At 38.3% G+C, this 18,323-nt stretch overlaps 1 protein-coding gene across 2 annotated transcripts; it reads right to left on the bottom strand.

Annotated features, from left to right (window-relative positions):
* Nucleotides 1-593: 593 nt before the first annotated feature.
* On the bottom strand, nucleotides 594-8,281 carry C1H14orf28 (chromosome 1 C14orf28 homolog). 2 transcript variants are annotated; one of them, XM_068531670.1, is made up of 5 exons: nucleotides 8,017-8,281; nucleotides 4,970-5,494; nucleotides 3,114-3,203; nucleotides 1,776-1,910; nucleotides 594-911 (listed from the first exon to the last, which is right to left on the bottom strand). In XM_068531670.1, the coding sequence occupies exons 2-5, from the start codon at nucleotides 5,491-5,493 to the stop codon at nucleotides 728-730; spliced, it is 933 nt and encodes a 310-aa protein (XP_068387771.1). In that variant the 5' UTR covers nucleotide 5,494; nucleotides 8,017-8,281; the 3' UTR covers nucleotides 594-727. The 2 variants fall into 2 exon arrangements, with proteins under 2 accessions (XP_068387771.1, XP_068387845.1); XM_068531744.1 differs by having other exon boundaries at nucleotides 721-911; nucleotides 1,776-1,834.
* Nucleotides 8,282-18,323: the final 10,042 nt, after the last annotated feature.

Below are 18,323 nucleotides of genomic sequence, written 5' to 3' on the forward strand. Positions count from 1 at the left end.
ATTACATTTAATTTAAACATTTAGATTAGTTATATAATTTATCTGTAACAATAAGTTTGGGAGCTTAGTTAACAGTTAAAATCCACTGGTAGGTTTTTAATACTTTAACAAGTGGTTAAAGTAATTTACCATTACAAAGAAATAACTGAAGTCCAGAAAAACATTCTCACCAAAGTATTTTAAAAAACTGTTGCAGGAACATTAGGCAAATCAACAGGTAAAATAGACTAAGCCATCTATAAGTTGTACATTCAAATCCATACTAGATCCAGTAGTGCACTTTGGATTATAGTGAGGTAGGGCAAATAAACACAGTCAGATACATTTTGAACTGTTAAATTTATATAAACTGAAAATTGACTTATACCCAGGTTTTATTTGGATATCCAAAAAGAAAAACTGAGAATTCAAATGATGAAGTATTTTCTCGGATTCAAAGACAGAACTGTAAAAAACCTTTGAGGTACATATACAAAGGCTACAAGATATATTTTATTTCAACATAAAATATGCTTGTATAAAAATAACCTGGGATATAGAAAAAAGAAATACAAACATTTTTGCATAGATTCTCTATATACCTGGGGCTAAACACTAGATAATACACCTCTGAAACTAATATAGCTGAACTATTTCCTTGGATACCAAGTACATACAAAATAAAAGCCCTTCATCTGGGGGAGCATGGGCAGGAGGGAAAACAATTTAATTTAGCATCAGTCTATATTTATTTCTCTGTTGCTCGAATATAAACTAATGATGACAAGAGGAGAAACTCTGGGGGTTTATTTAACAAAATTAAATTCACATTTCTGAGGCCATCATAGTGCATCCAATGTCCATCAATTTGAAAAGCTGCAGAATAATGATGTTCCTCTTTGTTAAACAATGTGGCACCTTCCAACAAATACCTGCAAATTAAATGACAAAGTGTAGAAGAAAAATCACAATACTTTGTTCTTGAGAAATACATTCCCTAAATTCTTAACTAATAAAAAACTGAGATTATTTGCATTCTATTCTCTGTAAAAGATATCCATCTGTAAAAATCATGTATTATAATTGGTAATTTGGAGAAAGATGTTTAAGAATTTTAAAAATTGATATAATTTAAGAAGTTTTAAAAGCATATTTTAACAGATTAACCCATAATCTGCATGGGTCTGTTATATAAGAGAAAACACACACAAGAAAATTTTTAAGGCAAAAAGTTAAAAGAACCCTGTATGTCCTAATTTGTATGCAGATATCTTAATCTAATGATGACAGTAACATTTTATGTTTAAATGATGACCTCATACTATACACTACTTTGACTTGAAATACAAGTAATAGCCAACCAGAATTTACTATTTACTATGTCACAGGTACTAAACACTTCACATGTACTATCTTATTAAATCCTCACAATAATGGCACCAGATAGATACTGTTATCTCTGTTCAATAGACAAGAAAATTGACTTATACCCAGGTGTTATTTACTGATGTATAAACTGGTTGTTACTGGCTCAAGGTCACATAGCTTGTAAGGTAGGGCTATTCCATAGTCTATTCCATAGTCTAAGCACCTAACCACTATGCACACTGCCAGCAATGACTCCCTGCAGTAGATTCTGACCTTATCCAGGATACATAAATTTAGAGACAGCTATGACTTTTCCAACAATATGTATTTCCCTTAAGGGCTGCTCAAAATCACGATAGAATAGCAGAAAAATATAGAAATAAATTTATTTTTTACTAGTTTTATAAAACAAACAAAAAAACACCTACTTGTGATCAGATAAATCCAAGTAATAGGGTACATATGCCAGATCTTCAGATTTCCAATGCTGCATATTTAAGACAACAAAAGGGGGTGCCCCGTGGCAGAACACTCGTTGGGAAAATTCCCTTAAGCCACCACACCTAAAGTTGAAAATAGGCATGAACTTTACTATACTTGGGACAAAGCTGCCTTTTACCACTCCGGGTTGCCTTTATTACATAATTTCATAATAAGCATAATTATCTATTTCAGGTATGGGTATATATCAACAGTATGGCTATATTAATACCTTATATGCCTAATTCCCAGAGTTAATAAACTTTGAGATTCTCTATATAGGAAATGATACTTTTAAAACTCCAGGAAAGGCTAGCTATGTGTATCTAAGCTTATAAAAACATGTATCTTTTAGACTGATAGAAAAGTTTTTATTTGTAAGTACATTTTTCTTTCTCTAGGCTGGTTTCAAACGGGAATAATGGCAGAGAGGGAATAAGATGACTGTTACAGTCGTCTTTAGACTGGATGAAATTCCCTAATTGCTTCCTTTTGCTATTAGGATGAAGCAAATTCTGTTTTCTTAGTAGTATCAGGTATTAAGCATATGGATCAGAATAAAACAAACACAATTATACAGTAAAATCTCGATTAACCGGAATGCTCAGGGCACAGTATTTTGGTTAAAAAACACTGACTAAACTAAGTTACCAGAAAACCATTTTGTTTCAGTATTTGTTGCAAAAATACACTAGTTCACTTTCTGGACTTAAGTACAATTAACTGAAGGTATTTTATTCTTTCCTTCTTTTGTGATTAATTAGGTGTAGGATCATCCTTCTAAATATTAATTCTCATTGTACAATACTGTAGATATAAAAATTGTTGAGACTGGGATGAATATGTTCTGCCCCTTTGGATTTCCTTTTTCTTTTCTTTTCTTTTTCTTTTAACCACGTTGAACTTTTTGGTTGTCATTTACCTCTTTCTCCTAAATGAGGAGTGCAGAAAAAAATCCACTTAATTGAGGGTCCCGATTAGCTGGGTTCCGGTTAACCAAGGTTTTATTGTACCTACTCAGCAGTGGGGAAAAAAAGAAAAGGCATTTGCTTTGTATTCATCAAGTAACTGTAGTATTATATTCTATAAAGTGATATTGACAATGACAACACAGCATAAAATAGCATAGTAAACTAGAAGGTGTTAAGATTCCAAAAATATTAGGCTTTCTAAATACTTATGAGCTGCTATTTCATAAAATATTAACATCAAAGAACATACCAGTCCAGGTTTCTTTATAAAAAACATACAAATACTTTCATCTTAAATGTCTATCATACACTCACCCACACTCTTCACACAGTTCAATCCTGGAACAGAATAACTCATCCACAGCCAGTCGTATCAAGTTTCCATGTGGAATTTCTTGGGGAGGACTACAACAATTGCAAAATGCATGTAAGAACTGCTTCAATATTTTACATGTAAATACATTATTAGGATAACAAATTTTACAGGTCGTTCATTATTAGCAAACCACATATCAAAGTATAACCTCTGTTACTCATCTTTGTATTTCTTATAGACAGTATAGAAACCAGTTGAACTTAATAAACATTAATGCATGAAGCTTTCAAGAAACATTAAATCTTTCTGTAAACTGATCCTGAAACGTGCAGTTGTTACTTTAAAAATTTCCGAAAGGATTCAATAGAGTGGATTCTGGTCTTGACAGAAGAAAGCAGGACCCAGAATTAGGAGAGAAGCTGCTTAGTTACCTGACTCAATGCAAGTTACAGACATTGTTGGTCTCAGCTTCCTGATTTGTTAAAAAAAAAAATTTTTCCTATATACTTCAGAGGTTGTTTTAAACATAGGATTAAAAAAAAGGCAAAAGTCTTAAAAAGTTATATAGAGTATAATGAAAAATATTTTATTGAGAAGCAAAGAATACTAGTATTAATATAGGATTGTAAATATTTCATTATAGTTTCAAAAGATATACATATAAAAAGATACTAGTTTTTTAAAAACAAGGCAAATTTCTGAAACACTTTTTTTAGTCCATTATGATTTAGAGTAACAATTTTTTCCCCTGATGGAGATTTCAAAACCAACATCATCATATCAGAAATACAGGAAAATGGACAAAGTGTATTTCAGAACAAGAGAGACATTAATTGGTAGACCCTAAAAAAAATAACATATCTTCAGCTTTCCCTAAGTAGCATGATGTTATAATATAGTATTAAACTAAATATGCTATACAGAAAATGTGAATTTAATAAGTTCAGGTATGTGACATACATTCCCAAAAGGGAGCAAATCTATTAGGCTGTTTTTCTGGACCACAGGGCCAAGTAGGCTTTCCGACAACAATGTGTTTGGGTCTGTTTTCCTGGACCACAGGGCCAAGTAGGCTTTCTGACAGCAATGTGTTTGGGTCTGTTTTTCTGTCCTGTTTTTTTTCTCCACTGGCAATTATCCCTTTTCTTGCTCCTGTTCCCTGGGGGCATTAATGTTTCCCAATACTCTACGAGGGCTTGCCAGTTTGGCCTTCTTCCCTGTCATTTACTAGCTTGGAGGTCTTTCTTCTCTCCGAAAGCCAAAACTACTCAGCAAGCTATCAGAACCTTTCCTAGCCAATGAAAAATTCCTCACATCCAGGTCCTCTTCAGGTATTAACATTCCAAGTTTGGGGTTCCTGTCTCTAATTATGCCCTGGCCGTGACATGGAGTACTTTCAATCATCCTGTTCATGTAGAACTAGCCTACCTGACAGAGATCCATTCAGAGTGAAACATCCCAATATAGTATTAAGTGTTGTTCAAGAGGTTAAATTTGTGACACAAGGAATTAGTTATCTTCACAGTCATATTAGTAAATTCTGAGCAAGAGGAAAACATTTTGCATACTGAATAGTTCATTACTTTGCAAGTGAAATAGTTATCAATTGGTTTTGTAAAGTAAATTCTGAGATGTTTGGATGTAATAGAAGAGTTACATTTTTGTCATGGGACCTAATAAAGAGTCTTGCATTTGCGTGGTTGCTTTATGTGTAAGTTGTTACACAGGTCTGTACTTTAAGAAGTACTTTGACTATATCTATCTACCTACCTCCCTATCTCTCTATATATCATTCATTATAAAAAAGTATACTATTTTTGCTAAAAGTGACAAAACAGACTTTAGAGCAACTTACTTTATATTAATTGTGCGCTGCTGATCTTCCTGCACTCGAGTTGGGCATCGCCAGTTGGAACAGTAACTCTCTTGTATGGTCGACATGAGATTTTCAAGATTTTTTGTAAAATTATCATGCTCATTCCCAAACAAATCAATTATTAATGAAGCTTTATGAACTTCAGATTTGTATTGCTGTTTTTCCATTTTGTCCCAAATCCAAAGTAGCTTCACGGTTGTAAAACTGTAGGTGTCCATTAAATAAAGAAAACAGTCTATAAACTCTCTACCTAAATGAAGAGAGAGTTCCCTGGGGAAATTTTCATTTTCATTGAGAATAACATACAATAACATCAAGAATCCATCTATGGTGCAGGTATTTTTCAGTCTTATTTCAACATAGAGTGGTGTACAGGATACTGCTTTGCGGCCAGCTTTGATAGTAAAAACACCTCCCCAAGGAAGAACAGGCCTCCAAAATGAGCGATCTTGGTTATAGTTATTTTTAATTGATGCTTTGATCTCTTCAAACAGTGTCTTCATCCTGCATTTTAAAAGTTTAAGATAGTACTCGTAAATTTGACTTTATATTTTAAATGCATGAGATATGTTTAAATGAAAATAAAGGTATCTAAAGATTCAAATTAAATTTGGTTAGATGGACCCCCAATGTAACAAAAAAATTTAAAACAACTTAAGCTACGAGCCATTTTTTGGCAACCTGCATGGTCTCTGGAAAGACCATTTAAGAAGCTGCAACCTTTTCTTGAGGTACGGAATGGTCATTTGATAGGCCTTTATATTAATTATATTGCAGATTTTATCAGTCATAGAGGAAAACCCTGTAATAAAAAAATCCTAAATAAAAATAAAACTATTTAAAGATACAGTCTAAATTTGGTTGGGTGTATTCCTAATGTAAACCTCTTCCTCCCCTCAAAATATAAGCTGTACTTCATTTTCTTGATAATATGTGTGGTTTCACTTATGAAATTGATAATGGAATGCTTTGTTGGGCTACAGAATAATGACCAACTGGCTTTGAAAGACAACATATGAAGAGTAATTGTGAGAACTTAATTGAATAGTAGCACAGCTAAAACAAAAATCATTTCTATGCACTTTGGGATTTTTACTTGAAATTTAGGACCATGCTAGATATCCTATCATTTTAACTACAGAGGCCATGCTGGGAAGAGCTGATTCAGAACTTGATAATTATCTTGATTCCTCTCTGCATGTTTTGGGAATGAACTGAGGTGTCCTCCCTATTTAAACTGGTACCTATCTTTCCCCCAACCTTGAGGATAGCTAAGCACTTGGTTTTAACATCATTGACAGTATTCTAATAAACATGTTGGTGTCATATGTATGTTATATAAAGCAAAATTGAAAAAAATTAAAGAATGAGGTCCTAATGAAACTGAATTGAAAAAATTGCTTTACTTTATTTGGGACAAACACATGTCTAAACTAAAAACATCACAGGGTTTTCCAATATGTTTCATCCTTCCGTTTTCATGAAAATGGGAAGCATCCGAGGAATAGGAACAGAGAAATTAGTGACTGAGCTCAGTGTCTTACTTTGATTATCTTTTCAAGTGCCACATCCTCCCAAGCACAATAGGAATCCAACACTCAGTGTTGCAGACCTATGTGTTTTGTGTGAAAAATTAAGTTCAAACCGATTTTGTAACACTAGCAGACTAAAAATTCAGTTTTACCACACACACAGAGTATTTTTGACTTCGGCAAGATACTATGGACTCTAAAATATTCAACACTATATTTAGCCTGAAGTGTAGATGTTTATATATAGTTGGTAACATGTGGGCTCTAGTTAACCACTTAGGAATAAGAGGGAGTGGAAAATTTAGAGCCTAGGAAACACAAACTCAGTTTCTTCTAAATGAAGAAGAAATGCTTCAGAGCATATTTTTAAAAAATCACAAGGCATTTAAATACTTTAAAAATGAAAATAACTTTCTTCATGGTTTGACTGATTTCTGTTGCATTTTAAAGAACTCTGTAGCAAGGTCATATAATTAAGACCCCGAGTTCAGATTCCTAAATGTTGCACTGGAAAGGAACTGTAAATTTCTGTAGTATTTTTTGCCAAATTATCTTTTAGACATGACCAAATGAGTAACTATAGCTCTGTAAAGCAAGTTACACTCTAAGAGAATTAAACTACAATTATATATATATATTAAAAAATATATACACATACATAAAATGAAACTAATTTCTTTAGCCTTTTTCTGGGGGAAAAAAAAAAAGGAGGTAAGAGAGGATGGAAAGAATTAGAAGACAGTGTAGCTTCTGCAGTACCGTGGTGATTTGTTACAAAGTAAATTACCAAAAAAAAAAAAAAAAAAAAGCGGCTAAAAGAGATAGAAAAATGGCTGCAAAGAGCTTTACTTAAAATTGTCTTAAGTTTGGCCACACGGTCAAAAACATTGTTTAGAAGCCCTGGAGAAGTTATTCTGCTGGCTTTTTCCCTCTGCCTCAACAGGCCCTCCAGTTTGAATAAATCTGGAAAACTCCCTGGACTTCTATTTCCTTGGCAAAATGACACATTTCTTCTACGGTCGTTTCCAAGGGTGACAATCTGTACTCCACGCCGGTCGTGAGGACCAGACCATTTGCCCAAGGCATTGACTGCCGGACGCCCTAACAGCTCGGGGGTCCCAAGGGTACCCTACCGAGTCAGCGCCCCAAAATAATCTGGAAGACGGCACTGCGCTCCCGCTCGAAGCAGCTCCGGGCTGGGCGCGCGGACTGGCTGGGCGCGCGGTGGGCGCTCACCTCCGCCCCCCGCACTCCGGCCACGCCCACCCCGCCCCGGGTCCGCAGCCGGGGAAGGCCTGGCACTGAGGGCTGGCCGCGCACGGCAGGCGGGTCCCCGAATCTGGAGCCGGTGAAAGAGCTGGGCGTTCCCTGCCCGCCTCCAGGCAGTGGCCCGATGAGCGCCTGGGACTGCGGGTAATGGGCGGGAGGGCCGGGCCGCGGAAGGCGTTCTCACACCGGCCAGTCTCCGTCCACCAGGAAGCCGACTTTTCGTACCTCCCCGGGGACCGAAAACCGCCGGTGCTCCCGCACCCGTCGCCGCCGCCGCTTGCTCATGGAGAGCCCGTGCCGCCACCGCCGCCTCATCTACTAGAACCTCCGGCAGTCTCGGCCTCCCCCGGTGTGACCGCTGGGCCCCGGCACAGCCTCCATCGCACTCGCCGCGGCGGCAGCCACAGCAGCTCCAGCGCCCAGGCCCGATCCGACCGGACCCACGGAGCCAGGACCGCGGGACGCGTAGCTTCTTATTACGGAGGAAGATTCGGCCTGACCTCCGCCCCCCTCCCCCCAGCCCCCAGTCCCCAGTCCCCAGTGCCCAGTCCCAGTGCCCAGCAGCCTGACGATGCTGCTGCGCAGGCGCGAAGACGCCCCTGCCAAAAGTGCGTGTGTTGGGTGTATATACAGCTTTCGTATTCGCCCAATGGGAACCAGGATCAGGTGCATGGGGCGGGACCTCGCAGAGAGGGGCGGTGTTCCAGTGTTCGAAAGTGGGTGGGGCAGCCGGAAGTGGGCAGAGTTTGCACGGAGGCGGAGCTTTGTTGGCAAACCTGCATGGCTTCTTGAGGCTTATATCGTTTTAGGACTTGATTTGATTTTGGTTTGCTTCTACGTCTCGTCTTTTCAAATTCTTAACTCAGAAGAGGAAAGCTTTGTTTTCTCCGTAAGTTATAATTATTCAAGCATTTGATTTAAGTATATATTTAATAAAAAATTGAGTTAGTGTGTTAAATGCTATTTTTAGTGTTCAAGTTAATAATTGGCCAGTCTGCTGTAATTTATAATGGAAGTTAATAACAATTAAATAAATTAGATGGCTTTGGCCCCATTATAGAGATGAAAAAATTGAGTTTTGGTGGTGATAAAGTCCCACACATTTTGACAGCTGGAAATTGAAGCTAGAGCCTCTTAATGCTACAGTCTGTGGACACAACCACTTTTCCTGTTCTGTGGGTCCTAGTTCTTGTATCCTCCCTTAAAGAGTCAAAGCCCACATGGCTCTGCTTCCGGAGAACACAGGCCATCCTGGAAAACTATCTCCACTTGCAATTAGAAATGGGGATGCTGTTGAGATACTCCCCATCCTGCCGTGCAACAAAAAATGATTGTCTGGAAAGTGAAGCTCAACCTCCAGAATACACAATGCACAGAGCTCAAGGCCAGCCCAAGACATCAGTGTGGTACCCAGTCACAGTAGAGTCTTGGACACCTTCTTGACTAATTTAATGGCCAGCCAGGGCAATGGCAGGGACCTTCCTCTTGGACCTCTCTTGGGGAGTCTAGTGATAGAGGGATGAAACTTCTGGGAGAGAAGCTTGACTCACTCAAGATAATTACTGCTGGTGGAGTTGGGAAGAAATGGACACCTCTCAGAGCAGAGAGGGAAGAAAGAGGCTCTGCCCAAAAAAGGAAGAATTAATAAATCTGGCAAAATCTGCTCTTTTTAGCTTCCTGGTTTTTCTTATTTCTTATGGCATTTCACAGGTGAGAAAACTGAGGTGCTGATGCATTAAATAACGAGTGTGTCTGTATTGGAATTCACATACAAAACGTTCACTCTCAATATTAAAATTATCTTGCAAGGAGAAAGCCCTTTACAAATGTTCATAAGTGTGGATTATATGTTTAATTGACAATCTCTCACAAGACACAGAATTCGTTTTTTACTGATTGGGTCATTTTCGAACAGAAAACAGACCCAATAATGGCGGTTGTCACCATTTCTGGAGAATAGCAGGGAGATGGCTCCTTAAACTGTGCTGAAGCTCGGCTAGGCAGAGGAAGCATGAATTCCTGGCATACTTGGATAATTCACAAAATTCACTGAGACCTTTAACCAAGATTTCCATTCTGCAGCCTTTCTGCTCCTTTCAAAATCTGACGGCTGAGCTGAAGGTTTTTTTAGACAGCTTAATTGAGATATAATTGACATAATATATGCAGCATATTTAAAGAGTATAAATTGATAAGTTTTTATATATGTATACCCCCTTGAAAACATCACTATAATCAAGTGAATAAATCCATCATCCTCAAATTTCCTCACGCGCCTTTGTAATTTCTTTCTCTTATCCCTCCATGCCTCCCACACCTAAGAAGCCACTATTTTACTTTTTGTCATTATAGATTCATTTTTCTTTTCTAAAGTTTTACATAAATAGAATCAGACAGTATGTATTATATTTTTTCTGGTCTGGTTTCTTTTACTTAGTGTCATTATCTTGACGTTCATCCACGTTGTTTTGTGTACCAGTAGTTCATTACTTTTTATTGATGAGTATATTCCATTATATGGATGCACTGCAGTTGGTCATCTGTTGATGGACATTTGGGTTGTGTCTAGTTTGGGGCTATTACCATTAATGTTGCCATGAACATTTGTGTACAAGTCTTTGTATGGACATATATTTCCTTTTTCTCTTGGATAAAAATCTAGAAGTGGAATGGTTGAATCATAGGTAGATGTATGTTAAACTTTTTAAGAAACTGCTAAATTTTTTCCCAGAGTGGTTGTACCATTTTACAATACATTCCCATCAGGAGTGTATTTGAGTTCCATTTCCTCCATAAAATAAAATGTCCTCATGGACACTTGGTGTAGTCAGTCGTTTGTAATTTGAGCCATTCTAATAGGTGTATAGTGTTATCTTGTTGTGGTTTCAATTTATATTTTCCTAATGGCTAATGATGTTGAGCATCTTTTATGTGCTTATTTGCCATCTGCATATCTTTTTTGGTGAAGTGTCTGCTCAGATCTTTGTTACATTTTTTGAAAGTTGGGTTGTTTGTTTTCTTAAATTTTCAGAGTTCTTTATATATTCTGGATACAAGTTCTTTGTCAGATATATGCTTCGCAAAGATCTTCTCCCAGTATGTGGCTTGTCTTTTCATTCTCTTAACAGTGTACTTTTAAGAGCAGAAGTTTTAAATTTTAGTAAAATCCAATTTATTCTTTTATGAATTATGCCTTTAGTGTCATTTCTAAGAAATCTTTGCCTAACCTAACTCAAAAAGGCCATGTCCTATGTTTTCTTCTAGAAGTTTTACAGTTTAGGCTGTATGTTTAGGTCTATGATGCATTTTGAGTTAACTTTTATTTATGGTATGAGGCATTTTGGTTCATATTTGTTACCTATGGATAACCAATTGTTCCAGCAATATTTGTTGAAAAGGCTATTCTTTTTCCACTGTGTTGCCTTTGTGCTTTGACAAAAATCAGTTGTCCAATATCATTTTATAAACATTTTGTGTTTTATTTGTTCATCATCAACTATGTGTAGATCACAGTGTGCTAGCACTGGAGTTATGTATCAGTAGGTACTGTCCAGAGAATAGAGACTAAATATTGCTAACTTAAATAAAATGAGAAATTTATTGGAAGAATGTGAGGTATAATAGGATTTTTTATAAAGCTGAGCAATTATCAGGTCTCAGCTACCTTGATTCACCCAAAGGGAGGTAGTTCCCCAAAGGACAATGAGACTCTATATTATAGAAGAAGAGGTCCTGGGCAGATGTCTCCTGTAGCAGTGCTTCCCAACTTTTTTTACATCCACACATGATAAATGATCAGAATTGGGCAGTGTGCAAGGATAAATTGATGGAGATTAGGAGGTGTCTATATGGGATGCAGTGAAAAAAAATCCATTATTTTTCTTTATATTATGTAATTGTAAGTAAAAGGCAAAGTGTTAGGGAGATATGAAATATTGAATTTATATAAAACATCTCAATAAAATCTAAAAATTTGATGAGAAACTTGAGCTTGTTTCCAGGATATGATTTTTATTTCAAACCTAAGTATAATATATGTACGGAAAAGTGTATACAGTTGTCCCTTGGTATCCATGGGGGATTGGTTCCAGGCCCTCTTCCATCCCTGGGGACACCAAGATCCTTGCATGCTCAAGTTTCTTAAATAAAATGGAGTAGTCTTTGCATATAACCTATGCACATCCTCCTACATACTTTAAATCATATCTAGGTTACGTATAATACCTAATACAATTTAAATGCTATGTAAATAGTTGCCAATGTGCAACAAATTCATGTTTTCTTCTTGGAACTTTCTGGAACTTAAAAAAAATATTTTTCATCTGCAGTTGACTGAATCTGCAAATGTGGAACCCATGCATATGGAGGACCGACTACATCATAATTATGCAGCTTAATGAATTTTCACAAAGTAAGCACACTGGTTGTATGTTCTAGTTACATATACTTGCAGAACTAATCACCCCTAAATTTAGTGGCTTAAAATAACATTTATTTTGCTTATGAATTTGCAATTCGGTCAGGGCTTGGCTGGGATAATTTGAAGGCTGGGGGCTGGAATCCTCAGAAGTTTCCTTCACTTACATGTTTGGCTGTTGATGCTACCTGTTGACTGGAAACTTAGTTATGTCTGTGACTAGAATACCTCCACAAGGCCTTTACATGTGACTCCTTGACTTTTGCAAAGCATGGTGACTGGGTACCAAGGGTGAATGTCCCAAGAAAGAGAGGCAGGTGGAAATTCTAGTGCCTTTTCTAACCTAGCATTGGAAATCATATGTTGTCAGTTCCAATGCATTCTGTTTGCTAGAGGTGAGTCACTAAGACCAGCCATATTAAAAGAGAGGGAATTGGTCTTCATTTTCTGATGGGAGGAGTGTCAAAGGATCTGTGGAGATGTTTTAAACCACCATACATATCTAAACAGCTCCCTGATCAAGAAACAGAACATTACCGGTGACCCAAACTCGCATTCCTGTCATTACCTGCTGTCCCATGAGTTACCACTCTTTTGATTTTTAAGAGCATAGATTGGTTGTTGCCTGTTTTTGTACATTATATAAATGGAATAATACAATATGTACTTTTCATGTTTAGCTTTTTTCTCTCAACATTGTGAGATTCATTCATGTTGTTCCATGTAGATTATTCTTATTACTGTTGAGTATTCTATTTTGTAAATAGCACATAATTTTTTGTCCAATTTAAAAATGTCCTTTTAATTTACCTACATATTTACCATTTCTGGTGCCTTTCATTCTTTTGTATAGATCTAAGTTTCCATCTGGTATCATTTCACTTCAGCCTGAAGAACTTCCTTTAACGTTTCCTGTAGTACAGATTTGTTATGTTGGTTTTTAAAAATGGCTGTACATTCTTGGACACTTTTTCCACTGAGACATTGGGTCTCTGTCTCCTCCTCTTGAATCTGGGTAGGCTAGGGGTTTCTTTGACCTATACAGCACAGCAGAAATGAAACGCTAGGACTTCAGAGGCTAGGTCATAAAAGACCATGAGGTTTCTGTCTTATTTACTTGGATACTTGCTCTCAGAGACTTGAACCACCATATGAGAAGACCACCATGCTGGAGAGACCACGTTCTGGTCAACAGAGCCAGCTAAGCCTAGCAGTCTAGTTAAACCTGCCATGGTGCCAGATATGTGAGTGAAGCTGTCTTGATCCCTCCAAGCCTCCCATTCGCCAGGTGAATACCACTGAGTAACTTCCTTTGGTAATAGGGGTGGGGCGGGCACGAAACCATTAGCGCTTGACCATAAGCACAAGACCCTGAGCGCGGCAGTTAGAGGTCCCGCTCCGCCAACAATCAGCTCTCAGTGGTCTGCGCAGCAGAGAGTGCAGTGAGAGGGAGATGGCGGCCTTCTCCCTGGGGCCCTCCAGGCCGGCGGGTGAGCTGGGGACCCAGGGACAGGCTGAAGGCTGTATCCCGCAGAGCTCCAGAGCCCTCACCACTGGTCACCCACTGGCCGGGCCTAGACCTTGAAGCAGCAGTGAACCTCTCCCCTATCCCCGCTTCTGTGACCTAACGGCGGCAGCGGTCTCCATGGGTGTATATGGACCCTGCTATTTAAGGTAACAGCTTTACCCAGCTTCAGTCTCTCCATGCAAATTTCAAAAATTGGTCCAGCTTAGATCAGTTATCTACCCCTAGAAGGTGGCCAAATGTCAGGGTTAAGTTGCAAGCACATTGCACATCATTACTTCAGGTCCACCTCTGTGGTTGGAGCTATTCTCCAAGAGGGGCAATTGTGAGCTGGGAATTCACCTGATTGGTATTTGTATTCCTATTGATCCTAAATAATTGCTTCTCTCCAGTTTAAATGAAAAGCCTGAGGGCCGGCTGAGTCCTGGGCACCTGGCTCCCTCAGTGATGACGGCTGGTTAGGGTCTGGGGACCTGGCCCTGAGGGCACCACCAGCTGAGATCTGCCTCTTCAGCCTGGCCTGGGCCCTGGCAGGAGGACCCTGACTGGGTGCTGGACGTATGCTCCCGGGCAGGATAACCAGCCTGCACAGGGTCCCTCTCTTAGCCAGGGCCTGGACCTTGGAGGGAGAACGTTGAGCCTTGGGATCTTGCCCTTTCTTGTCAGAACAGAGAATAACATTTCTTTTGGTAGAGGTTTACAGGAACATTGTGACCTGACCATAACCTGACCTCAAAAACAAAGGATCTGACACCAAGAAGTTTGCAACAACTAACCACACCCCTCCCTTCCCTTTCCTATAAAAGAGCTTTGCTGAAAGCTTTCGGGGAATTTGGGGTTTTTAAGACATGAGCCAGCTGTCTCATTGCATGACCCTGCAATAAACCTTTCTCTGCTCCAACCTCTGACGTTTTGGTATTGTTCGGCCTCACTGTGCGTCACTGGGCACACAGACTTGCATTCAATAACACGTTGGTGGCACAAAGAATAGAATGAGTACCTAGCTAAAACCTCCGTAAATTCCTGATTTTCTTGATTGTGAGATGTAATAAAATCATTGTTTTTTCATGTATTTTTGGAATAGTTATACAGCATTACATAAGTGGAACAAGATTGGGGGTGCTGTTGTAACAAAAACCTAAAACATGTGGCATTGACTTTGGGACAGTATGTCAGGCAGAAGTTGAAAGGGCTTCAAGAAGACTGTTAGTGGAATCCTGATAGGCATCGAGGAGGGTGTCAATAAGGACTTAAAGGAAAATAAGAAAAATGTCACTGGAAGCTCGAGGAAAGGAGGCTCTTGTTATGTCATGGCAGATGGTTTAGCAAATGTGATAACGTGGAGAATAAGAAAATATATTTAACGAACTGATGGATCTGGCTTAGGAGATATCCAGGCAGAATGTTCAAGGTGTCAACTGTTTTTTGTTTATCTGTGTTTAAACTATGCATCATAATGTATGGGTGGACAAAGCTGTACTAAAGAAGGAATTATTCAATTTTCAAACAGAATTTAGAGGAACTGTGTAGAACAAGATCTGAAAATTAAATGATTTCTTATCCTTTGTTTCTCCCAGTAGAAGATACTCAAAGTAAGATAGAGCCACAGGACAAAGATCAAATCCAAGGCCCTGTTAGAAAAGCATGGACTCAAGGTAGAGATGAAGCCAAGGGTGTGATTGTAAAATCTTTTGTTAAGAGTTCAGAAACAGATAAAAGGCCTTGTAAAGTTCTTAAGTGGTTGTAAACAGTAAACAATTGTTTAAACAAACAATTGTTAGACAATAAGTTTTCTAAGAATCTTAAACAACAAGTCTCCTAAGAATATTAAGGACACTGTCCCACAGCAGCCCAACATGGAGCCCAAGGTAGAAAAGAACTTATCTAGAAGGTATTTGTGTATATGGCTTTTATCTAATGGAATAAATTATAAATTGACTCACAAAAAATCCACAATTTTTTATAGTAGTTATTTTAGCTTTTACTGAGAAAACCAGACTGTACAAAATGAAAAAAATCTTTTGGACCCTCAGACTTCTGTGGGCAGGAAGCAGGCTGAGTAGGCTACTAAGCTGCAGAAATGGGATAGCTCTATGGGGACGGAAGAATGACTTAGAGGGCAAAACCAAGATCTCAGAGGAAAGAGCCAAAAATCATGGAAAGTCATTCCCAGGGAGCAGGGTTGGGCCCCAGTCACAAACAGGTAACATATACTCAGCTGGATTTTAGAATTTCAATGGATTGGTGACTTCCTGTTTTCTTCCTTTAAATGGATATTTATTTATTGCAATTACTCTATGCCTATCCTACCACTGTATTTTGGATATGTGTGGGGCAGATAACTTGTTTCTTTAGTTTGCAGGTTTTCAGATCAAGATCTGAACCGAAGAAACTTTATGGAACTTCATCCATACCTGGGCTTATTAAGATGATGAGATCCTGGAGATCTTAGTTCCCCGACCAGGGATTGAACCTGGGCCCCCTGCAGTGGAAGCACGGAGTCTTATCCCCTGGACCGCTAGGGAAGTCCTAGATTCTGGACTTTGAACCTCAGCTTGATGCCGTAATGGGATGAGACTTTTGGAGAGTCTTGGGAAGAGGTGAATATATATTGTATGAGGAAGGAATGTAAATAAGTTTTGGCCAGAGAGAAGACAGTGGCAATTTTAAAATCATTTCCACAAATTCTTTGGCATTCCTCCCATCTAGAGGTCTATGTTCTTCTTAAAATGCATGAGCTTGTGATTGCTTCAACTAATAGGATACAGCAGAGGTAATGCTTTGTGAATTCTGGGTCAACTAATAGGATACAGCAGAGGTAATGCTTTGTGAATTCTGGGTCTAGGTCATAAAAGACGATGTAGATTCTATCTTACTTGCTAAAACTCTTGCTCTTGGAGCCACTAGGTAAGAAGTCTGACCACACTGAGGTCCCATGTTGGTGAGGCTGCATGTAGTCTCCTTGTGTAACTGAGCAGGACCCTACAGGGCCTTCCTGGGTCAGGCCCTCCCCCCAAATCCTCTGCTTTAGTTCCTCTCTGAAGTACCTAGATGATAAGTGTCTGATGCACATTTCCTGAGTTGTTTTACAGATGTGAAAATCCCCCACCAAATGGAAGATGTTACTTGATGACCATGAGCACCAGACTTGCTGGCGCCTAAGGATAGATAATGTGACATTGCCCTGTTACCTCACCATCAGCCAATCAGAATTGTGCACGAGCTGATCACATACCCTGTGATCCCCTTCCTTTACCTGGCCTTTAAAAATGCTTTGCTGAAAGCCTTCGGGGAGTTTGAGTTTTTTGGGGCCATGAGTCACCTGTTTCCTTGTATGGCCCTGCAATAGCCCTTTTTCTGCTCCAAACTCTGATGTTTCGGTTTGTTTGGTCTCACTGTGCATCTGGCACAGGAACTTGCGCTAACATTCGGTCCATAGTCTCTTCCTAGCCTGGCCTTCTAGCCATCTCTGCCACTGTGCTAGATATGTAAGAGAAGCCACGTATATGAAATCAGATGAGTGAACACCTCCAAGTAAACTCAATTGATGTTAATGGAGAAAAAAGGCTCACCTAACCACATCTTGCATAAATGACTCATAATATTGTAAAATACAATTAAATGTGTGATGTTTCAAGCCACAGAGTTTCAGAGTAGTTTATTACCAAGTAATACACAACTGGAACATATGGTGATGATGAATTCTCTTTGCTTTTGTATTTTTGAAAGTATCTTTATTTTTGCCTTAATTTTTAATCATTATTCATTATTATTGAAATTCTAGATGTAGAATTTAGATAGCCTTTTTCTTTCAGCACCAAGATAATATTCATTTTATTGTTTTCTGACTTGCATTCTTTCTCTTGAGAAGCCAGTGGTAATTCTTACTGACCCTGAGTATAATATGTCTCTTTTTTTTTTTTTCTGAATGTGCTGAAGATTTTCTCTTTATCTTTGGTTTTCAGAAATTTGATTATGATGTGCTTTTTCCCCCCTTATCCTGCTTTGCTTCATTGAGCTTCTTGGTTCTCTGGTTTTATGTTTTTCATGAAATTTTGAAGAAGAAAATTCCCATTATCTTGAAAAAATGTATTTTTCTGTGCCAATGTCTTTCTCTTCCTCAGTTACACATATGGTAGCCACTTAATATTATCTCATAATCCACGAAGGCTCTGTTCATTTTTTTTTCCAGCTGTTTTTCTTCTCTGTGTTTGCTTAGGATCTTTTCAGTTCCCTCTCGTCAAGTTTACTTGTCTTCAGCAGAGTCTAATCAGGTGTGAAATCCATTTAGTAAGATTTTTCATTTCAGTTATTATATCTTTCCAGTTGTGGGATCTTTTTTCTTTCTTTTTGTATTTAACAATTAAAAAAATTTTTGAGATGTCCTATTTTTCCTTGATTATATTAATGTTTTCCTTTAAATCATTGACTATATTTTTAACAGCTATTATAAAATTCTTGTCTGTAAATTCATCATTTCAGTCACTTCTAGGTTGGTTTCTATTGAGGGATTTCTTTTTTCTTAGTTATAGATATATTTTCCTGCTTCTCTACATGCCTAGTAATTTTTAAAGTATGCTCTTCAAAATG

This window comes from Eschrichtius robustus, chromosome 1 (genome assembly GCF_028021215.1).
Source record: "Eschrichtius robustus isolate mEscRob2 chromosome 1, mEscRob2.pri, whole genome shotgun sequence".
Classification (NCBI taxonomy): Eukaryota; Metazoa; Chordata; class Mammalia; order Artiodactyla; family Eschrichtiidae; genus Eschrichtius; species Eschrichtius robustus.